General features: G+C 42.4%; 1 protein-coding gene across 1 annotated transcript in view; it reads left to right on the top strand.

Annotated features, from left to right (window-relative positions):
• dcc (DCC netrin 1 receptor) overlaps window positions 1-25,030 on the top strand; it is a 370,318-nt gene that overhangs the window by 174,796 nt on the left and 170,492 nt on the right. Inside the window, exons 5-7 of the mRNA XM_046066250.1 lie at window positions 11,526-11,813; window positions 15,980-16,130; window positions 16,859-16,995. Of these exons, the coding sequence (XP_045922206.1) occupies window positions 11,526-11,813; window positions 15,980-16,130; window positions 16,859-16,995 (576 nt within the window). The remainder of the gene's footprint in view (window positions 1-11,525; window positions 11,814-15,979; window positions 16,131-16,858; window positions 16,996-25,030) is intronic.

The following is a 25,030-nucleotide window of genomic DNA, read 5'->3' as shown; positions in this document are numbered from 1 at the left end:
CCCCACATATGTCTGTGCACTCGTGACAATGTCTGGGCATGCTCCTGATGAGATGGTGGATGGTGTCCTGGAAGATCTCCTCCCAGACCTGCATCAGGGCATCAGTGAGCTCCTCGACAGTCTGTGGTGTTATTTGGCGGCGTTGATGTACCGATAAATAACATCCTAGAGGTTTTCAATTGGATTCAGGTCTGGGGAACTGAGGGCCAGTAAATGGCATCAATTCCTTTGTCATCCAGGAACTGCCTGCACGCTCACTCTGGGCATTGTCCTGCACCAGGAGGAACCCAGGGTCCACTGCACCAGCGTGAGTTCTGACAATGACTCTGAGGATTTCATACCGGTACTTAGCAGCAGTCACGGTCAGACCAGCCAATTCTGGTGATCCCACTAGAGGACATTATGGGGCGGCTGTGGCTCAGGAGGTAGAGCGGGTTAGCCGTTAATCGGAAGGTCGGCGGTTCAATCCTTGGCTGGTTGCGTGTCGAAGTGTCCTTGGGCACGATACTGAACCCCGAATTGCCCCTGGCGGCTATTCTGCCAGTGTATGAGTGAGTGTGAATGTTAGTTTCAGTTTGAGCACTTAAGCTCAGTGTATGAATGTGTGTGACTGGTGGATGTAGTGTGAAAAGACTAGAAAGGCGCTATACAAATACGGAGCATTTACATCAGGCCCTCATGCCCACCTCCTGGAGTCTGTTACTGACAGTTTGGTCAGACACTAGCTACCAGGAGTGACAAAGGCACTAGAAACTACAAAACTAGATCAGTCAGGAAGGATAATGAGAGAGCACCTGTCTGTGGCCACCACCTGCACAACCATTCCCTTTTTAGGTTGTCTTGCTTTTGCCTCTCCAGTGCACCTGTTGTCACCAGGTGACACTGATTCACAATAGCCTATGCTTCCTAACTGGACAGATTGATATCCCTGAAGTTTAATTGTCTTGATGTTATACTGTGATGATTAATTCTCTGAGCAGTGTATATTTGAGAAGTAAAGTTATATGAAAGTCTGTGCAGAAAACTAAAAAATACTGGTTGTTTTATGGCAAAGAAAACAATGCAGAACAGTTGCGCTGCAGCATTCAATATGTCAAAACACATTGCTGAAAATGGATTTTCAGTTTCACTTCTAATTGCATACACCACCACATTTGACCTCTGTTCCCCAAGTACTAATAAGGGTTGGTTTGTCCAACATGCGTTCTATATTGTTCTTGTTTAATACTGGTCGCTATAGATGCAATGGTAAGGGGGTATGGGTGGTACTCAGTGATGTCCGTTAACTGGTGACTGAGGAAGAATGAGCAGAGAGAGAGAATAAAGAGGAATACAGACTACAGCAAAGAATGAGAGAAAAAAACAAACAAATTAATTACAGGGGTTTATTTCAATTTCTATCCTCCATTTGTCAAAACCCTTCACACAGTCAGCGAAACAGAAGTGTATGTGGACCAAACTGTGAATCATTTTTCATTGCTTTCACACAAAATGCATTCAATGACAACTTTCTCCAAAATCCATGAACGCTTTTCTCATTACTACTTCAACACCTGCATAGATCAATTTCAACAGTACAGAGTTGTACATTTCAAGAGATTGGACAGGATTCACAGTGACGCTTTTACTGTATGCACCGTAATTTGTTGACAGAGCATGTAATTGTGGTGCAGAAAAAAATAAATAAATGAGACTATTTTACAGCACTGCATTGCACGATAACAAAATAAGAAATGGAAACATGGAAACCCACAGATTCTTATTCACAACAGAATCGATATCCTCATCAATTTACTGTAGGACACATTTACATGTAGACATGTAGACGTAAAATGCTGTAAGATGTAAAATGCTTTGCAGATTATGACATGTTCAACCATTTTGCATGTAGTGACTTACGCAATGAACGTCTATTCAAACTATTTAACAGAGAACCTATATGATACATTATGTTCAACATGACATAATAATGTAGGAAACAGCAGACAATACATAATCATTCGTATAAATGTGTCAATTTGCAATTTCTCAAAAGACAGAAATTGCTATGTGCACAGGTGAATAGATGATATGGAGGTTGAACAAGTAAAATTTCAATTCTGATCTGAGAAATGAACCAAAGTGACTGAAAACAACTGTATTCTATAATGAAATACTGATTTATGTGAAAAAATCAAAGATAAAAGTTAATCAAATTACTTAATGCTTGTCAGTGTTTTGTAGGTCAGTGTGTTTTTTCTATGAAGTGTTTTGGTGGTTTGAGTGACTTTTGGAGGTGAAGAGACTGTGGGAAGAGTTTTGAAAAAGTGGCTTTCTTAGCAACTGAAACAAAACTGTAAAAGCAGAGTCCCAATTAGACATTTTTTGTACTTGATATGTTATTTGATTGCCTAATTTATATTAATTAAAAAATATTCATACTGGTTAAAATAAAGTATTTGATAGTAGCATATTTTTCATTTTTTGCTGAGCAAGAGTTTTGTGGGAAATGAATTAAAGCCCTGTCCCGTAGAGATCACAGAGGTCCCAAATATAAGCAGGGTGAGTTCAGTGATTAAAGCAAATAAAATCCCAGCCAGAGTTTCACCCTGGTATGATTTGGGGCCGCTGTGATCTTCTGAATCATATAGGCCTATATATGTAGTTCCTCCACTTCATATGATGCTTGTGGAATGTGGAAGGTGCTCTGAAAGTCCTTGTTTTCCATGCTACCTAAGTATCTAATGCAATAGTGATGGGTATTGTGTTAGACTTGTGTTAGAGTCTCTTGTGCATGTTGTCTCGCTGTCATGGCTTACTGAGACACTCCAAATAGAACAGAGCCATTGTTAATGCTATTAGTAACACCTGTGCTTCTCCTACACGTCCACAATATTGAGCAACATTTTGCATTTCAGTAATGTCATGCCACTGCTAGCAATGTTAGCTGACATTTCTAGTTGTTGGAGGGATAAAAAAACCAGATTTATGGACTGAATTTATCTGTCTTAATTCATCAATTCCAGTGAAAATAAAACAAGAAGGAGCAACAAAACAAAAGATGGGGTAAAGTGAGCTGTCTAGGGGTAAATAGTGCCACCTTTAAAAACTAATATAAAAATGATCTACATTACTCCAAATGCTTCCAATAATTTTCAAGCCCAGAGTAATCCACAGATTTTATTAAAGTAATTGTGCATTTGATTTGGTCACCTGTGAATGCGTCATATGCCTTTTGGGCATGCCTCAGTGTTGTGGTTGGTCGTTGTGTTGTAAATTGACACTTTAACCAGTGCTAAGCCACATTTTTATGATATATTTTTTAGATCTTGGTCGTTTTTAACGATATATTTTAAGCAGATGAATGATTTTTGTCATCAGACGTCTGGATCTTAAATTATCAGAGAAACAAGCATCAGGTGATTTTTAACATAAAACTGCTTTATTCTGCTGGTTTATTCACCTGGTTCGTTTGTATTAGAGAGGAGGAGACATCTGGGGATAATTCGCACTCTGGTAAAAACCTCCTGAACGTTGAACACTAGTATTCTGACCAGGAGCAGCTAACTCACAATGAATACAATGGTGGTGAAGACACAGTCACACTATTTCTTCTTGTTAGAGACCCCTTGCAACTGTTTCACACAGTGGCCCAGAAGTTTATGACTTTGTTTTTTGGCTTACAGTCACCTAAATGAACATGTAACAGTGTCCGAAACGTATCTGGGTTTTCTTTTGCTCTCATTTCAAACACAAACTGTCACAGCCATGGAGACACAGAAGGAACGGCCTTCAGTCCATCCCCAGTTAGCCATCGACTCTCTGCGGATTCGGACAAATCCCAATTAACTGCAATGAGGAGGAGCGAGGTTCAACCCACAGAAGCAGATAATAATCGTTCCAATGGTGGCGGTTCAGAGCAGGGCATCCCCAAATCCCTCTGCTGCCCTCACCTGTTCGCTCTGATTTGCATGTTATTATCAGTCTTCTTCATCTCAGTCTTTTCCTTTCTTTTTTAATCCCTCCTCTTCTCTTCCCATCCTGATGGTTTGACCCGTTTCTCTTCTTCTCTGACTTTCCTTCATGCTGCTGTTTTACTTTATCTTGGTTTTTTCATTCTGTGTGATCAAAATCTCCTGACTGACTGAAGATCTCTGTAAACTCCCATCTCTGCACTTTGGATTCAGGCTATTCACTCAGGTTTATCATATTCAGCCAATGTGTCCTCAGATGAGTTCTAGTGAAAAATAAATATGATGCCACAGATTCATAAAATAATAAAAAATCTGTCTGTACACAACTTTTGTCTTAGTTATGGATTTGTTTAGTCTCATCTTCAGATTGTAGAAAAACATCATCCAATCAGGTAAGATAATTCCACCTGCACCCAGGTCAGTTTTGCTATAGGGGGAGTGTCAGGATCTAAAAAGTAGACGGTCAATAGTAAACTATGCTCAATAGTTTTGACTATAGTTCTTTTGCTGTTGTTTTTGATAACAATTGACTTCTATTTCATTTCTATTTTTGTTAGCTTTGACCTTCACATGGTTGCCTTTGCTTTCACGTGAGACACTGAAAAACACTACGTAACAGGACGTAGAGCTGAATACAGTACAGCAGTACCGCAGGTTGGACCTAGTTGCTGTTTGAGGGAAGGTGGTGCTGGAGAACATCTTCCTGGTTATGATCTCTGATCTATCTCTCTAAATGTCCTCCCACATCTCAGATCTCTTCTGTGAAATTGAAATAGGTCTGCTGTTGTACCCTTTTAATGTTAGTTTCCACTAGTTAGATAAACAGTGCAGTGATATCTCGCAGTTCTTGGAGTGTAAATCAGACAGGATGGACCATTTATATGGTGCTATGCTACACATGTGTGATTACATTTAAAATATTGATGATATTTCCGGGAACCATCACCTTATCGTGGTGGAGAGGTTTGCGTGCCCCGGTGAACCTGGAGGCTGTGTTGTCTGGAGCCTAGTGCTCCTGGTAGGGTCTTCCAAGGCAAAGTGGTTCCAGGTGATGGGCCAGACTGAGAATGGTTCACAAAGACCCCTGATGACAAAATGAGGAAGAGGAGGAGAGACCCTGCCCCCGTCTGGAGCCAGGCCCAGAGGGAGGTGCACGTCGGCGAGTGCCTGGTGGCTGGGTTTGCTAAGGAGCCCGGCCGCGCATAGCCCAAAGAAGCAACGTGGCACCCCCCTCTCCATCCTTTGGATCCAACATCCATCGTAAGATTTCGCAGGGGTCGGGTGCGCTGCCACATGGGTGGCAGTGAAGGTCAGGGGCCTCGACGGACCAGACCGGGGAAGCAGAGGATGGCTCTGGGGACATGGAACGTCACCTCTCTGTGGGGGAAGGAGCCGGAACTTGTGCGGAAGATGGAGCACTACCAGTTAGATCTGGTGGGGCTGACCTCCACGCACAGTCTCGGTTCTGGAACCGTACTCCTTGATAGGGGATGGACATTATTCTTTTCTGGAGTTGCTCAAGGTGTGAGGGGCCAGGTGGGTGTGGGGATACTCACAAGTCCCCGGCTGAGCACTACGTCTTACGGTGAACGAGAGGGTCACCTCTCTACGCCTTTGGGTAGTGGGGGGAGGAAACTCTGACTGTTGTTTGTGCATATGCACCAAATAGCAATTCAGAGTACTCAGCCTTCTTGGAGACCCTGAATGGAGTTCTGTATGGGGCTCCAGTAGGGGACTCCATAGTTCTGCTGGGAGACTTCAATGTGCATGTGGGCAATGATGTAGATACCTGGAAAGGCGTGATCAGGAGGAACGGCCCCCCTGATCTGAACCTGAGTGGGTGTTTGTTGTTAGACTTCTGTGCTAGTCATGTATTGTCTATAACGAACACCATGTTCGAGCATAAGGATGCTCATAAGTGTACAAGTGTAGCGGGTGAACTGGGAACGTCTGGAGGAGGCCCCTTTCCGTGAGATCTTCAACTCAAACCTCCGGCGGAGCTGTTCTGGCATTCCTGTGGAGGTTGGGGACATTGAACATGAATGGGCAATGTTCAAAGCCTGTTCGGAAGGCTGTGGTCTCAAGGTCTTAGGTGCCTCAAGGGGCGGTAACCCTCGAACACCGTGGTGGACACCGGTGGTCAGGGAGGCCGCCCAACTGAAGAAGGAGGCCTTCCGGCATCTGTTGTCTCAGAGGACTCCGGAGGCGGTTGCAAGGTACCGAAAGGCCTGAAGGGCTGCAGCCTCTGCTGTGGCAGATGCAAAGCAGCGGGTGTGGGAGAAGTTCGGAGAAGACATGGAGAAGGACTTTCGGTCGGCACCAAAGTGTTTCTGGAGAACTGTCCGCCATCTCAGGTGGGGGAAGAGGGGAACCGTCCAAGCTGTGTACAGTAAGGATGGGACCCTGTTGACCTCAACTGGGAAGGTAATTGGGTGGTGGAAGGAACACTTTGAAGAACTCCTAAATCCGACTGACACGCCCTTTCTAGTAGAGGCAGAGCTGGAGGCTGATGAGAGTTTCTCGTCAATTTTTCTGGAGGAAGTCACTGAGGTAGTCAAACAACTCCACAGTGGCAAAGCCCCAGGCATTGATGAGATCCACCCAGAAATGCTAAAAATTTTGGGTGTGGAGGGGCTTGGATGACACGTCTCTTTAACATTTCGTGGAAGTCAGGTACAGTGCCCAAGGAGTGGCAGACTGGGGTGGTGGTTCCCCTGTTCAAAAAGGGGGACCAGAGAGTGTGTGCCAATTACAGGGGTATCACACTTCTCAGCCTCCCCGGTAAAGTCTACTCTAATGTGCTGGAACGGAGGGTTCGGCCAATAGTCGAACCTCAGATCGAAGAGGAACAATGCGGTTTTCGTCCTGGTTGTGGAACAACTGACCAGCTCTTTACTCTCACAAGGATCCTGGAGTGGGCTGGGGAGTATGCCCATCCAGTCTACATGTGCATGATACTGTGGGAGGTGCTGCGGGAGTATAGGGTTAGGGGGGCCCTTCTTAGGGCTATCCAATCCCTGTACATCCAAAGCGAGAGCTGTGTCATAGTACTCGGCAGTAAGTCGGACTCTTTCCAGGTGAGGGTTGGCCTTCGCCAGGGCTGCGCTTTGTCACCAATCCTGTTTGTGATATTCATGGACAGGATATCGAGGCATAGTCGTGGCGAAGAGGGGCTGCGGTTCGGTGGGCTTGGGATCTCGTCACTGCTTTTTGCGGATGATGTGGTCCTGATGGCATCATCGGTCCGTGACCTTCAGCTCTCACTGGATCGGTTCGCAGCAGAGTGAGAAGCGGTTGGGAAGAGGATTAGCACCTCTAAATCTGTGGCCATGGTTCTCAGTAGGAAACCGGTGGAGTGCCAACTCCAGGTAGGGAATGAGTCCTTACCCCAAGTTAGGAGTTCAAGTACCTTGGGGTCTTGTTCATGAGTGAGGGGAGACTGGAGCAGGAGATACAGAGCAGCAGGGGCGGTATTGCACTTACTTTACCGCACCGTTGTGACGAAAAGAGAGCTGAGCCGTAAGGCAAAGCTCTCGATCTACCGGTCAATTTTCATTCCTACCCTCACCTATGGGTTGGAAATGGGTTTCCTCAGGTGGGTGATTGGTGTCTCCCTTAGAGATAGGGTGAGAAGCTCGGCCATCCGCGAGGAGCTCAGAGTAGAGCCACTGCTCCTTTGCGTTGAAAGGAGCCAGTTGAGGTTGTTTGGGCATCTGGTAAGGATGCCTCCTGGACGCCTCCCTAGGGAGGTGTTCCAGGCACGTCCAGCTGGGAGGAGGCCTCAGGGAAGACCCAGGACTAGGTGGAGAGATTATATCTCCACATTGGCCTGGGAACGTCTCGGGATCCCCCAGTCAGAGCTGGTTAATGTGGCTCGGGAAATAGAAATTTGGGGTCCCCTGCTGGAACTGCTGCCCCCGCGACCCGACCCCGGATAAGCGGATGAAGATGGATGGATGGATGATATGATAATAATAAACAGCATTAAATCCGAGTAAATTGAATTACTTGAAGGATTTGATTTTGACACGAGGCCGCCTTGTTGGCTTGCCTTTCAGACACATCTATTTTCAATTTTCTGTACTATTAAGTCCCATATATCTGACCACAAAAATACAAAATACATAGTTGTAATTACTACTTGGAGGTTGATTTTAAATGTGATATTTAGTATTCACAAATTGTAGTAACATCCATAAGAAATCAAAACTGAGCTTTAAAGCCAGCCATTATGAAAGGGGTTACACTGATGGGCTTCATGGGAAATTGTCACATTCTGGGAAGTTGCTGCACAAAGTGTCTTCATGTATTTATACTGCATGAGTACCTCGTGTATTTATCCCATGGGGACAAAAAACCAGTCACACACCAATATTATGAGGACTCACAACACTTGTGGGGACCAATGGCAAGTCCACACAAACACAAGACTTTTCTGGGGTTAAGATGAAAAGCGCTTGTTTAGGACGTATGGATTAGATGTTCAGCAGTTACACTGAAGTGTTAGGTTAAGCCTCCAGGAATGAAATCTACATCAATACAGTGTCCTCACAAGTGACAAAGACAAGACTGTGTGTGTGCAGCTGTAGGCAGCATTGTGATCCACATAGGAACAGACAGCAGCCGAACTTATATAAGACACACAATACAAATTCACATGAGCGTTCCTGTCGCCTCCAATCTGTGTGATGTCACAGCGGCTCAAGTCCTGGCTGCTGTGAAGACGAATAAACTTGCATCCAGTGGCGGCTCGTCCCCCGATTCAAGAGTCAAACTGAAGCCTTTCTAATGTTACAGAACAGAAAGAGAAAGTTAGTGTTTGTGTCAGAGTTAAAGTTTCCCGGCGGAGAGTCAAACCAGCATGAAAACAACATAACACAAACTGCGAGGAAAATGAGACTCCAAAATGCATTTATTTTTCTCTCTCTTCCCTAGCTGAAAAGTCTTCACGAAGATTCATATGCTGAAAGATATTTGGGACTCTTGTGATTTAGAAACTTGTTCATAACCACACTAAATTTTAAAACATGAGCAGCAAAACATTGCTAGTGTGTCAAAACTGCAAAGCAAAATGCAATGTTTTTTCTCCAAATATAATTTTTAAAAGACACAGAATTTGCTTATAAAACATCCCTTTTCTAGAAATTTAAGGAACTAAAACTGCATATAAGAAAATAAATTACTTTTATCGATCCAGGGTTTGACTCAAAGTGTGCCATGGCTTAGGGGTTGAGACGCCATCCATAAACCGGAATGTCCCTGGTTTGAATCCAGTTGGATCTTTCTTGCTTCTCCCTTTTTCCTCGTTTTTGTAATCTTTATTCTTGTGCTACCAAACAAAGCCAAGAAATGCCACAAAAAAAAGGCCCAATTGCCTGCCAAGATCAAGGGCAGAATCAATGCTGGTCTCTCATTTTTAGAGTTTAGTTGCTGTCTCACTGTTTATCTTGAACTAAATTAAAACCTTTACAGTTCGCTCTTATCTGGCAATAGTACATTTCAAGTTGCCTACTTTGTTTATTAATTTGGTATCTGGACGGGCTCCTGAGCCACACTAATGTCCTCTTGGAATGTGTCATTAAGTGTAATTTATACTTCTGTGTCGAATCAACACCGTAGGTGATGGCATAGGCTACAGGGCTACGCCGTTGCCTGACGTGCACCTCCTCAAAAATGTAACTACACGTCGAGTCGATGCAGACCGTAAGCACTGTGATTGGTCGGCTGGGTAGCCTCGCAATGCCTCCGAGCGGAAAGGAAGTGCCCGTGCTTTGAAGTGACTTTTACTAGCTGCCAAAACGGCGGCTGTAGCACAGTGGATCGATATATTTGACCGTCACAACCTGAGCGAAATGACTGGTTTCACTATCAGAATGTGATCCACTCTGTCGATAACATTTAAAAAGACTATACCAGCCACATGTATATAAAATTTTACTCCCATTCATGTTAGCAGAGGGCTAAACCGGAAGTTAGCCTGCTCGGCTGGCAAAAGTCGACACAGTGGACACTAGCGCTACTGCCGACTAGGGTTTGGGGGTGTAATTGCAGAATGACGGAGACACCTACGCACAAGTATAAATGCCTGGCTAAGCATGTAGACCCTACGCAAGCTTCAGTGTTATTACAGTTGGAGCACGTCTCATGAACTGGATGTCGTCTGCTGTGACCTGTCTGACTTGTGTCTCTTTTTATTTTCTGACTGTGCATGGGCAACCAAAGTAGTTTCCCCTCTGGGATTTGTAAAGTTATCTTATCTAGTCATAATCTAACGTACGTGCTGGAAATATTTCTCGCCACCTGCCAGGACTAGTGACTTCTCAGAGTCTTGTTGTCAACATGAGGTTGAAAGGCAAACAGAGAAGCCTCACAAAAGTATTAGGCGGAAAGATTAACTGTGCTTTGTAATGAAAGCAATTTTCACAGTATTATATTATGTTCACTTTGATGGATCAGTGACCCCCGTAGAAAAAGACTAATGGGCCCATGTGAACCCCTCCCAGAGAGTGAGCGTCAGATGATAAAATAACCAGGCTTTTCAGTGTGAGAGAGGAGTGAGCTGGCTGTCAGCAGGGTCATGTGTTTACGTGGCTACAGGCTGTTTGTGGTTGAAGTGAATCTGACCAGACAGGAAACAACGTGTGTCCTAAACACAGCCGACTGGACACTGCCTGTCCACGCCATCCCTGTCTTTCTGTCCTTCTTGCTTTCTGTCTGACTTTCATCCGTCCTCCCGCTGTTCAGAGTCTCTTTCTCACACAAATACACCTGCTGTGCCTCACTTCTCTTCTTGTTGACCCGAAAAGCCTTTACTGTCAGCTCACGTCTTCTTCTTCCCCCCTGCTGCTGCTGTGTGTCTTTTGTCTCTGACGCAGGAGCACCATTAGTACTGACAGCAGTACTAACAGCACTACTGACAGCAGTAGTTTTAGTAGATTTAGGTGTACAAGTATTTCCATTAGCAATGATTAAAGTACTGTAGTTAAGACAGAAGTAGTGGTATTAGTGATCAAAGTAATGATATCTGTAATAGTATTAATGCTTTTAATATTATAGACCATATAGTATCAGCAGTAATATTAGCCCCCCTAAGGTTCAGCTATTCACTTCCCGTCAGTACAGTACACAACATTACACTTTAGCACAGTTCTCAATTCTACCGGTATTATTGACTATTCAGGACAGTTTGAAACAGTGCAGTTCAGTAGAGTCCGGTTCAATACAGTATCATTTTTGACAGTTCCACATAGTTTATATAAATACATTTTTGTACCGCTCAGCTGCGTTCTTTACAGCTCAGCCTTCATCTGAACTGGACCGAGTTCAGCTTAGTTGTGTTCAGTTGAACTTCATGATTCCCCTGCGTTGCTGTTGTTGTGGATCACTGCTTTCAGTTTGCTTTTCCCTGTTACAACCAACGGTCAAAATGAAAAATGACTGCATGCGGTGAAAACAGGACGCTTTAGGCAAGAGTCAAAGAAACAGTCAATAAAATATGTAGATTTACGCTGAGTGAATTCTATCAATACATTCTTCTCTTTATAAACCCGTCCCTCTCTCGCCTCCCTCCAGGTCCTCTGAAGGTGGTTGTCCCCACCGAGTCTGTCTCCTCATACCTCGGCGACACCGCCCTGCTGCGTTGTGAGGTCTCGGGTGACCCGACGCCCGTCATTCGCTGGCAGAAGAACCGAGAAGACCTACCACTGACCTTTGACCTCGACTCCCGTTTGGCGGTGCTGCCTTCCGGCTCTCTGCAGGTCAGCCGCGTCCAGCCGCCAGACTCGGCCACGTACCGCTGTCTGGCCGACAACCCCAGCAGCACCAGGACTGGGACGGATGCCGAGCTCCGAGTGCTCCCAGGTAACAGATCGAACACACAGCTGCTTGGTTTATTGATCCATACAACATATGTGAGGTCTTCATGCTCAGTTAGTGCCTTAAGGAGCTACTGAGTCTAAAATAGTTTAATTTTATGGTTTCAGTGGAGACTTTTGACGTCCCACAATAGTGTGGATGGAGTCTTTTGTGTCTGGATAGACCTAACTTGGAATATCCGGCATGAAATATTATAACATATCACTCTCTGGACATTTATAACATAATTGAAACGTTATTTGTGTTATCAACCTACAAACCCAGACTGATTTGGATTCCCAGTCTTGTTACAGTGAAGTACTGCACCAGCAGTATTACTTAATGGTGAGTTCTACTTCTCTGCAGTTATCATTTTGTCAGGCCGTAATTTTTTTTATTCCCTCCCAGTGCTGGATGTCTCCTTTAAAAATGAAATGTGATGTAATGAATATATAGAATGTAAGATGTGATTTTAATAATGTGTCCGTGGGCTGAGAGGAAGCAGCTTCTCATCAGTCTGCAGGGAGTCCGTCAGCCGCTGATGTTCCATACACTCCACACCGTCCAATTATACGAGTCCATACACCGTCCACTTCATCACTCTGACTACAGCTCGGGTTAGCTCTCTCCCTGGTTAAACGCCACTTTGACAAAGGCTCACGAAGTGCTCGATCCCAGCGGGGACTCCCTGGAGCCGAAGCGTCAACCTTCAGCAGGATAATCACGCGTGCTTTGTATTTCCACTTTTCATCATTGCCCTCCCACCCATACAGCTAAAAAATACTTTACTACAGCTTTTCACAAGTTAATCCTTGTCTGGTCAAGTGGGGTCCCGGAGGCAAGGTTTAGGAGGGAAAGCTCCAAGGGCATTCTTTAGCCTCAAAATGCATTTCTCTGCATTAAGTATTAAGAGCAGGACAGCCACTGTGCCCAGCCTCAGGGACCAACTCCAGCTGTAAGCCAGTACCTTGGTCAAGGGCACTGACAGGAGAATTATCCCAGCATACAGTACATGGTGGGGGAAAACTGGAACACCCGGAGGAAACCCACGTAAACACAGGGGGGACATGCAGGCCCTGTCCCGACTGGGAATCGAACCAAGGACCTTCTTGCTGTGAGGCGACTAAGCCTGCCTGCAGTATGGGAGTAAATCAATAAAACTAAATAATTAAAGGTTAAACATAAAATAAGTATTGTTAAAATTGACATAAATAACGATATTTCACATTAAATACAAAATATGTAGCTATATAGTAAATAAAATAATTATAAATGGATACATATATAATTGAGAAATAAATTAAAAAGAAAAATACATTTGAATAAAAATTAAAATTAATAAATCAATAAAACCATATAGTAAAAAATATCCAAATGAATGCATAAATAAATACATTTAAAATGAAGGCTAAATAACATTAAATACTAGCTAAATAATAAACAACCTAAATAAAAAAGTACGTACGTAGTATAAAGGTGTATAAAAAAAGCTTTCTTTTCTAAACCTACAAAAACTCTTCGGCGTTAACATCCACATTCATCCCTTTAAGAAAGATGATTTTACTAAACACTGTAGTAGATCTTCTGGTTTCCATTTGCGGATCAGACTGATGAAGCTGTAATGGTTTTCACGCTGTAATGCTGTTAACATGACGCTGTTAAAGGGAGAGCACATTCTCTCACCATACTGCCATGAGGTTTCCAGTTTAATCCTTTTCTTTTTTTCTCTTTGATCTGCATGAAGTTTTAATGGAACAGATGGATTAAGCTTTAATGATTTGGACTCCATAAAGATTTTATTAACTTTGACTTCATAAAGTTTTTATCAGATGAAGCCATCAGAACGGCTCAGAGGTCAAAGGTCAGAGATTATCAGATGGCACAATGTGATTTCCATGTGTCATTTCTAGATACTGCATCTCTGTCTGTTTGACCTTTGACTCCTGTCCTACTTTCTGCTTTGTCCAGTAGTAAGAGTTTATATTTATTTTTATTTAACCAGATGATCTCATTGAGATTTAAAACCTCTTTTCCAAGAGAGACCTGGCCAAAACAGCTGTAGAGAGTAGTAGAGTCAGTCTGGATGAAGCAATCAGATTAATGATAGAAATGTGAGTATTGTTTCAAGATAAACCTGAACAGATGTGAAACTTTAAAATGATGTTGCTTTCTCCTCTAACAGCCAGCTGAAGCTAAAGATTAAACTTTGTAGAAACTTTAACATTAACAGTTTAAATCAGTTCACTGTCAGATCATCTGACTGGCTTCTCTTTCCATAGCGAAGGCTGCGCAGAGGTTCATGGGTATTGTAGTATTAGAGCAATCCACCATATTGACCTGATGATTTCTATGATTTCTTAGAATAAAATTGGAAATATTCAAACTGATGGCGATAACAGAGATTATAGTAACTATAGTTTGTATTTTTAGGGAGCATTGGGTAGAACCTAGAGAACTGGAATGGGAATTTATGCGGATGAAAAATCAACCAGCCGCTCAGTTGTGTGGCTGGAAGAAGCTGATGATGTTTCTGCACCGTGTTTTTTTCAATTTTGAATTGAGAACTCAAACAAGGTAACAAGTTCAGACCCCAACCATATCAGAATAATAACCTAATGACAATAATGACATAATGACCTTCCTGGTCCTAAGAGCCTATTTCACTGTGCAGTGAACTGAAGGAAGGTTTGTAACTGGATGAATTGTGCAATAATAATCAGACAGTTCACCTTCATGTCAACATTTCAGAGGCTTTCCATACAGATGTTGTGTGTCTTTGTCTACTTGGGTATGTGTGTGTTCCTCCTCATTGTAATGCCAGCGGTGTGTCATCCAATTTGCTGACAGCCTCCTTTGGTGGCGTGTCCGTGGAAACATTAAAAGAGTCACACTGTCGTTCAGTGATTATCTCTGTGATCCCTCAGTCTTTACTCTTCTCTGTGACTAACCAAACAAAATCTGCTGTGTGGGCGTTTCTCCTGCTTCTTCTTCTTTTGTCTCCTCATGTGCGCTGCTGCAGTTTCTGCTGATGTCCTTATTTTCTGTTTCTGTCTCTGTTGTTTTTTCTTCCTGAAGCCTGAGGTCATGCACTATATATATATTATAAAAGCATTTAATATCATATATATACAGTGAAACTTAAAAGATTTAAACATCAAGTGTGACTTGTACATGGTGAAACAACTTGTTCTTTTTTTAATCATACGTTAATGCTTTTATTTTCTTCAATTACTTCCTGAAATGTAAGTTTGATTCATGTCAGCCTGAAGAAATGAGATTAAATGACTAAATGCTCATTTAAAGTGGAGGATTAATAGAGGATTACCAGAATACTTCACATCAATGGTGTGTGTGTATGTGTGTGTGTGTGTGTGTGTGCATGTCAGTGCCGTGGGGCGTGTTGATGTAACTTCCTGTCTCCTGAAGGAAATCTTCTCGTCGTTCTTTGAGAACCTTCCAGCCCTCGGGCCAACCTGAGGGCAAAACACAACCTGACCGCTGCAGGAGTGTGTGTGTGTGTGTGTGTGTGTGTGTGTTTCCTCAGGCCTCACTCTTTTTTAGATGAGCTCTGATATGTCAACTAAAAAAAATAAGATAACACTGAGATAGTTTTGGGATTCATCCATGTCAGTGTGACATCAGCTGGTTTGTCTGTCAGAGGAGTGCTGCCACATCTGGCTTGCAAATCAGATTCAGATTTCTTGGCTATGTATTTGTGTATTTTTAAAAATCTTGTGATGCTTTGGTACCAGGTTCCTCCTTGTGTTTCACAGACTGGGACGTTGTTGTTATTTACTCCACTGCTCACATTCTGAATGTTTGATTTGTGTATCAGGTTTTTTTATATTTTTAAATACCTTCAATTTAATTAAATGAAATTAATGCCATTTACATCAGCCGCAACTGTACGCTGTGTTCAGTGCTGCTTTGTGTTGATGAAAAGACTGAGCAGTACCATAAGTCACTGCCCTTGACTTTTAACCATCTTACTGTATACCTTTCAGCATTACAGCTTTACAGAGCTGCTATATATATATATATATATATGTGTGTGTGTGTGTGTGTGTGTGTATATGTGTGTATATATGTATATATAATCCACAATAATATATGGACCATTCAGGTACAGCTTTTCACTCCCATATCCCTCTGTCTTTGTCTGTCTTTCCCAGAGCCTGGGGTGAGCAGGAACCTCCAGTTCCTCCAGCGTCCATCCAGAGTAACGGCTCTGCTGGGAACCGATGCCGTGCTGGAATGTTCTGCCTCCGGATACCCAACTCCGAGCATCCAATGGAGGAGAGGAGAGGAACTGATCCAGAGCTGGTCTGTCTAACCGTCTTTCAGTTTGAATGTGTCTCTATTACACATTAGCCTAAGATAATCCATATGTAACAACCAGCATCTCTGAAGAGTTTTTCCCATTGGAGCCCTACAGGTACCCGAGTATGACCGGGTCATTAGTAAAAGCATAGTGATAGCATATTATAGTTTTATTATTGTCCACACATCACATGATCTCTGAGCCAGAGAGCCATTATTGTCCAGAAACACATAAAACACATCAGTGAGCCTCACTGTTGCACAATGGCATGTTCCTTAATCACCGTGAACACACACACTGTAGTTCATTTTGACATGTATTAATCGACAGCTGAACATAGTCTCTATTTAATGCACTATTTCTTCCCCTTTGAGTAATGTTTGCTACAAAATATAGCGTCCAGCTGTTGTGGGAAATTACTGATCCTTTTATAAAGATGAATCTACAGTATGTACTTCATGTGTGAGCTGTTTTTATGATTTACATCTTCACTAGGAACCAATAGGTGTATACACACTCAGAAAGTCTAAAAGTACTGAGGGACAGATTGATACATTGTTATTTTTTGTTCTTTTCCGAGGATTTTTGAGAAAAATAGGAAATTAACCGGAATTATCCTTTAAGTAGCAAAGCTAACTTTCAAAAAATGTATTTCAATATTTTATTATTCGTTATCAACTGATAAAACAAACATGCAAACAAAATGACCTCACTATTCCTTCCTCTGTAGGAATAAGAAGTACTCTCTGTTGGCGGGCAGTAATCTGATCATCAGGAGTGTCACTGACGACGACTCTGGCAGTTACAGCTGTACAGCCACCAACAAGAACCACAACATCACCGCACACGCAGGGCTGAGTGTACTGGGTGAGCCAACACACAAGTTTGACAGTAGAGAGGGGACAGGAAACGGGGGAGAGAGAGGGGAAGTCGTACAGCAAAGGTCCCTCATTAAACTTGAATCACGTTATATAGTTGGCTTTTTAAAACACCAGGCAAAGGTGGAGCCTTCCACCTAAATCTAATTATATCATGAACACTAAAACACTCTTGTACCATAAAAAGGACTGGAGTAAATGTCCTTACTGTCCAAACTCACTTAAGTCCTCACAGAGTATAAGTATAAGAACTCACACACATGCTTTCAGCTCTCTGTTGTGTAAAAAAAAAAACGAAGCCATATCCCTTCTCAAAGCTCCCAAGGGAAAGAATAAAGAAATCCTGAGTGTAAACGGTTAACGGCCTGACATCCCCAAAGCAATAAAAAATAAATACAATAGAATAAAAAATCATCCATTCCTCCACTGACAGAAACCCTCCTGTCTGCAGACTCTCTCAGGGACAGAGAATCACATCCAGAATCAAATGCAGTCATGAAATATAAAATCTGAGCCATCTGTTTGCTTCAGGAAGATTTCATAAATAAAATATATTTGTATTTATTGTCTGACTGCTCCTCTGCTGCTGCTGGATTCACACTGAAACTGCTCATGTATTCAGGTGTAGTCAGACACTGAAAAACAGCTGATTGTTGGTTTGGTAAGTGGGGGCATATTTCGATTTCTAGTAGCTTATTTCTTATTTCACCATTTTAATTCTACTTCATTCTCCACCTTATTTTAGTCAAATCACATCTTGACTCTGCTCCCTATCCTTCCCTCTTTTTCCCCCACGCACACACCCACATCTCTTGCCTCTTACTGCAAACACAGCGGCTTGCCCCGCCTCTTCATGTCTCTCTCTCCCTGAATGTGTCTGCTCCGCTGACTCTCTCCATCAGCAGTGTGTTTCATACAGCCGCCGAAAAGACACAACTCGTCTTTTGGATCTTTCCACCCACGATTCCATTTTTACTGCAGCAGGTGCACCACATGTGGAGGAGGCTTGTTAATGACATAGAAGACAGTCGAAGGTTCTGCATTTTTCTTTAACTGATGCGCAATATTGAGGTGCTTTATAGTCCAAGGGCCCAGGCCAAAATGATCTCCTGCAGGTACCACCCAAGGTGGCAAATTCTAGTTAGACAAAAATATTTTCCCTTAATATGAAGGCTAATATAAAACATCAAATGTAATATCATGTCAAATGATGGCAGATCTGGATAGCCCTGACTGAAAAAATCAACATAGTGTGTCTTAGAATAGACTCAAAGGATGATAAAGGCAAAAACAATGATTGGCCCCCAAAAAACAGTAAAACTACTCATTTGATATGGTTATCATGTTTTAAAGTACCTATATGGACTCTACAAACAAACAGAGAGATTTTCCGACTGATGATTTGTTCCACCCTTAAAAGAAATTTATTTGGAACATAAATGGCATTTCACTTGCTCCTTATCTTTGGCTTTAGAAAAATGTAGCCAAGCCTTTGACCACTTTGCACGTTCAGCCACCCGAGCAAACCACCAACTGACCACATGAGAAATGAAGCAGACGAGGTTGTGAGGACGGCTGATATGACTTGCTATAAATAAACAAATAATAAAGTGTGCATATTAGCTGCCAGATTGTTTTTAAATGAATTACAAGATTAGAATTGTATAGTTTAAAAACAACTAAATGTTGTTTCTAGAGCAGCAGCATTAAAGTTTACAAAGTCACAATATAAACTTAATGACATTGTTATGACATCACATTACTGAGTGACCTTTAGAAAGAATGAAGAACCCAGACATCAGTCGTTATCAGTCCCTCCTCCCTCGCTGCTGTTATTCGCTGCCTGCAGGTAACCTTACCTGGTAGAGATGAGCAGGTGGTTTCTCTCAGCCAGCAGCTGAGTTTTCAACAATGTGACAAATTTTAAGCTACGTGGCAACCCAACGTAACAGCTAAGACTACAGACAGCTTTCAATTTAGCTTGTTTGTAACATTTGGCTAACATTAGCAGCACTATGCTAGTATAAAACATGGATGGTAGACCGGGCAGATTAAATTAACGCTTTCTAAATATTTATGCTTGTTGAACAGATGTACTGATAAAGTATTGTCTTTTTACTCACAAAAGTTTTATTGCATGTACTGACAGTATTGTGCGTAGCTGTCGTCAGCTCGAGCAGTTTAGTTACCTTCACTTCACTGTCTTCACTGTGGCCTCTCCCTCTGCTGGCCGCTGTGTGTATGTGTGTATACAGGAGCCAACACAGAGAGCAGAGGCTGCAGCCTCATAAACACTGCGGTCTTCAGCCCTGGGCCTGTTAAATACAGTTTCAGGGCCCATCACTACAGAACATTAGTTTTCTTATTCATTCACTCAGATTTGATATAAATGATATGACTTTACTCTCGAGACATAACGTTACATTATGGGACCCGCTAGACTCGATAGCAGTATCAATAAAAATACAGATCCTGGACTTGATCTTGATCAAAGTCTTTCCAGTCCACTACAAGTGGAGATCAAAAGAAAGCCAAAATGGTGAACTCGAGGCAATACAGTGACACTTAGTATGTGGGGGAAAAGCTATCCAAAAGTGCCATGGTCCCTAGCAAGCTTGAAAACGAAAATGAAATTTGTCACTCCAAAGCAAGAAGAGTATTTTGTTTGTTTGCGGGATCACACTGAAAAACAGGCAGCTTTGAAGAAAAATGCCGCAAAGGTGTCTGAGAGAGTGTTTGAAGCTAGCTTCCAAGAAGCTAAACTCAGGACCTAATCAAAAAAGCCACACACTGTGGCTGACACATTAATATTACCGTAAAAGCCATTTTGAACAAGATGCTTAACCCAGATGACGTTAAACAAATGACCAAAGTTCCTCTCTTGGATGACTCGATTGCCAGACTCATTGGTGACGTGTGCAGACATCAAATGTAGCAGCAGCAGCTATTGTTCAGATTCACCAAGGGCTTTGTGAGTGAGTGAGAGAAACCCAGATGTTGTGGTCCAGGGCTGTGCAGAGAGCTTTGGAAGGGCAGGTGCTCAAAGTATAAAAGGGGCACATGGAACAAGGATTTAAAATGGGGCTGTTCTCCAAATATCGATACAGAAATATATTGTGGTGCATCCCTTGCTGATACGTGTATACAGATGCTTCTGTATCGATACATCAGCAAATGCTGTGACGTAGTCTTGAAAAAGAAACACGGGGTATACCCAGCTCTAGTGTTAAAACACTGTGGGCTGACAACTTACAGGGAACAGTTGCTGCTGAGGGGTTGAAAATTCACTCGAGTTGGAAATTTTCAACTCACGCGAAGGCCTTCGCGTTCGCGTCACCGGGACCGCCCCCTTTGCGCCGCCCAACAGGAAATTGCAGCTCTACGGATCTTTGCATTGACTTTGTATGTAAACTCACCGCCCCGAACGCTCGCTTCGCTTTTGGTCTGAAAGCACAGTAAGAGGGAGACGCTCACAGAGACTGCTGCGCACCGAGAGCTGCAGGGAGAGGAAACAATATACCAGATTCAAAAAAGTGTGGGTAATAATCTGAGAAGGATACAGAACTGGGAGAAAGGACGAGGTTGGCCAAGGCTCTTACAGTGAGACAAATCTATAGTCAATGTGTGTGTTCATTCTGTTGGCCCATAATAACCATGACAGAGCACCATTTACCTTTCACATTAACATTTCATACCTTTGTCTGAAATCTATATAGAGCCATTTCTTCTTCACTCTTTACTTTGATGTCAGAAATATTATTTATTTTACATTGATGCTGACATTATTACATGTATTTACAGTTATTTAGTTTTAGGTAGTAGGTTTGCTGTTGTAAACAGTTCAAATGTAGGCTAAATCTATTCCAACACTGTTCTGAATTAAATGATTAAATTAATTGTTTTAAGGTACACTACGTTTTTATTAAGTTACTGTAATAATCCTAGTTTAAGTGAAAGGTTTTGAGTCAATTTACATAAAAATACCAGACCTTGCGACGCCCGTGAAACTTTTCTCAAACAGCAAGAACGAAGTGAACTGAGCACCTCTGTTTATCTGTGTGTAGAAGTAAAGTTAGCTGTCGGCACAGTGTTAGCCGGCAGCTAACGTCACTTCTACAGGCGACACACAGAAATATACACAACAACTGTGCTGCTGTCTTTGCGTCTTCCTTGTAAAATACCTCCAACAACCCACAACAAGCACATTGTGGCAAACGCCACTTACGGCGGAATCAAAGGTGTCCTGCAGGCAGAGCTGCTGAATCACTAACGGTGTCTGAACGGGAGGGCTCGTCACAGATGAGGTCATCAGGTGAAAGGTCATCATGTGGGTCATTTTATTTACTGCAAAATTATTATTCATTCATTTTACTAATAGTTTGACTGGGCAGGCCTTCACAAAATGGCCTTTACAAATTAAAAAATGTATTAATTAATTAAATTTGTCATTGACAAAAGGGCACTTTGGGCATCAAAGAGCAAAAGGGCAGGTGCCCAAGCACCCATGGCCCCCCTTTATCTGCACGTGCATGTTGTGGTCACCAGCAGACCTAGCTGATGTGTTGTGATGGTGTTGTGCATTTGTCAAAATATGGCATCTGAAAAACAGTTTATTCATTACTTTATGTGAGGAGATGGGAGCAGAGTCCTCACTGCTCCATACGGAGGTCTGATGGTTGTCTCGCAGAAAAGTGGTGCACTTGTGTGAATTGCAGAAGGAACTGAAAACCTTTTTAACTGATGAGAAATGCGATGACGCAAAGCTGCTTGCAAGTGATGAATGGCATGTAAGGCCGTGGCAGATATTTTTCAGGATCCAAATTAACTGAACACACGAATTCGAGGCAGAAACAGAAATCTGCTCACATGCACGGACAAAATATAGAATATACATTCCACTCAAAGGACTCTCTCTGGCCACATTTGACCTGTTACCGCTCACCCTGCATTGTAAGCTATTAGGTTTACATTTCGAAACTCTTGAGGAGACGTTATCCTTTTATATTCCCTCAGCCTCCACCGACTCATTTGACTGGTTTAGGGACCGATGTAGCTCAGCAATAGCTTTTGGAAAGGACTTCTAAATGAACTAAGACAAGACAGTGGTTTAAAACTGAGCGATGCCGATCTAACTTTGGAAAGTGTTTGGTTGACTGCTGCCAAGGAGCATCCAGTTATGCCAAACAGCTATTTCAACATTGCTCCCATTTTCCACAACATATCTATGCAAGATCAGCTTTTCAAGCCTTGCTGCTAAAAAAAATAAAAACAGAGTGTGACTGAGAGGAAGAGTGTGGCTTTTGTTCATTTCTGCCAGGAATTGCTGCCATCCTTAATAATATTACATACTGTGATTAGCTGCTGTGATTCATTTTGTAACATTTATGATGGCATTCTGCTATGTCACAGAGTCAGAACACTCTGTGGGGAAGCTCACTTCACAAGACGTCTGTCAACATCGCCTTGTCACTAACCCCTGAGACGCTGTGAGGTGATTTTGTCGTACTTGCCAATGTCAGAATTGGGTCACTGGTCATTTTACCTACTGGCCCAAAAATACTTTCCCCCCATACACAACCATTGAAGAAACCTTAATTTGTGTCATAGTCAGTTCAGTTTACAAACAGCCGTACACTAAAACAACAAGGCTTCAGATACCAGTGAGATGTGAAATATCATCTAGGAAGGAAATCCAGTTTGAATAATAGAGTCACAGCAGACACTTTGAAATATGTGCCTTTACTTCATCTGGTTTGAAGCGAATAAACCAGCCTACGCCAAGCGTAGATATGCCAGTAGTTGACGTTACACATGGGTTCCAAACCAGAAAAGAAACCAGCCACATGAACCTGATGACCATGGATCTGAGAAAAATAGAGAGAGGTCCTCAGCAATGTGTTTCAAGTGGGCAAGTTGCTACCAGCCATCTGGTGTTATGCCGAGTTTTGCATGCCTGGTGAGAATTGCATGCACCTCCAAATAATGCTTTTAAACGCTATAAAATCAATGGTGATAAGTGATTCGAATGATTCGTTTATATATTTTATGAACGTTTAGAGTCTTAATATTTTATTAAACTCAGTAGAAGCAGCATTCATTGAGATTCTGAAAATGATCTGAAAAGGACCTTTAAGAGGTGAATGCATAATTTGGCAGAACAGATGATGAAGGCTACCTGCCCAGATTTGCATCCACCTCTTTTCTCTGCACAAACGAGCGTTACCAGCCGCGAGGTGCAGGAAATTGCAAGACGCTGACAACAGAAACAGCTGATCAGTCCTGAGTTACAAGTTTGCTACGTCAGAACTTATTCGGAAAAAGTGTTTCCTTCTCCCCTTTAACACATTTACTGTTTTTCGACAAAGGCAAAAAGCACCTCAAGCGAGCGTAAAACTCTACCTTTTCTAATGCGACACTTCAAAATGCGCATAAAACACGTTGATGGAAACACAGCTAGTGAGTAACTTCCTCTGAAATGAATCCAGTTCTCTAAGTAACACATCCTTGGTTGTTGTTCATTTTAACACAAAGCTAACAATGAGAGTGACCAAATGATGGACGGAAAAGGATTTGTTGAGAGAAATGTCTGTTTGGTTCTGTTAAACAGATGAATATACTTGATTCTATAGTCATTATTTTACATATTCCTGAGGTTATGGAAACTGTAAAATCATTTGAAGAACATGACGAGTTATTATTTTGAGCACATAAGGTAAAAATATCTTCTTTTGGGACTTTGTGGGCTCCGTAGATTTCACTCCCAAACTAACATACAGGACTTTGAATACAGGGCTAATCAGAAAGAAACTACATTTTTTTTTTTTTTTTTACCTTTAATGAAACAAACAACAGTATTTTTTCTGCAAGCAGAGAGTTTAAATCAAACAGAAGCAGCTGTTGTTTGTTCGACTCTCAGGAGAAAATCTGCAAATTAACCTTCCGGTGTTTTCATTCTCCTTCCAGCTGGGCCTCTCTGCTCGTCTCCGTCCTTTCATGTCTTTGTCTCAGCATCCCCTCTGAGTCTGTCTCTGTGTTCACATCACATTCATATTCTGTTTACACTCTGCTCTCAACAGTTGCTGCCTGCAAAAATCACATGTTGTTTACAATAAACAGGAGGAGTCTGTGTCTTCAGCACCCCATGTCTGGGATCTGATCATAAAGCTGAATTCCTACATGTTAACTTAGTGCCATGGAAACATGTTACTGCTCAGGTCATCATAAGATTTTGTAGGTTGCGAAACACGAGATGCACCGCACATCCATTTTCTTTAGAATTTGGAAATCACCTGCCTTAGTCTATCTGTGCTTTTGATGTGTGCTACCTCCCAACTCATCCAATAGGACAATGGTGGAAAAAAGCAAATGACGTCGGGTGCTTTTCTGCTCTGAGTTGAATTTTTGGATGGAAACACTTTGGCCGAATAAGTTCTGATGTAGTGAACTTGATCACGTCTGATCAGCTGTTTCTGGATATTCCCATTACGCACAGAGACATGGCTGGTAACTACTTGCCTGCTTGAAACGCATTCCTGAAGCTCTCTCCATTTTTCTAAGATCCTCAAGTGAGGCTGGTTTTGCTTCTGGTTTGGAACCCATACGTCTAGTTTATTACAGCCATGTGTAACATCAACTACGCTCACTTTAGCTGGTTTATTCGCTACAGCCCAGCTGATGGAAACACCTAATTAGCAGTATCGCTTTTTTTCTTTTTTGCAACATTTCAAAAGTTCACTTATAATTTGCATGACAACTGGATGGAAACATTGCTATTAACAACTTTATGTCCACTGACTGATTGGAGAGTATCTAATGTTCGGTAGGGAGATGGGAGGCAGCAGGTGGACGTCTTGTCCTTTTGTGTGCTGCAGCTCAGTGTGTTTCTCCACCAGTATTTTTGAATGTGTGCCACACTAGGCACTAGGCAAGCATTATGACTCGTGTAATGACTCAGAGAAGAAACGGCTGGACTACAAACAAGCTGTTTGTATAGTTTGTGTTAATATGCTTTGGCTGTGTCTTTA

This window comes from Micropterus dolomieu, linkage group LG13 (genome assembly GCF_021292245.1).
Source record: "Micropterus dolomieu isolate WLL.071019.BEF.003 ecotype Adirondacks linkage group LG13, ASM2129224v1, whole genome shotgun sequence".
Classification (NCBI taxonomy): domain Eukaryota; kingdom Metazoa; phylum Chordata; class Actinopteri; order Centrarchiformes; family Centrarchidae; genus Micropterus; species Micropterus dolomieu.
Note: the sequence above shows the minus strand (reverse complement) of the source record. Positions and strands in the feature narration are given on the sequence as shown.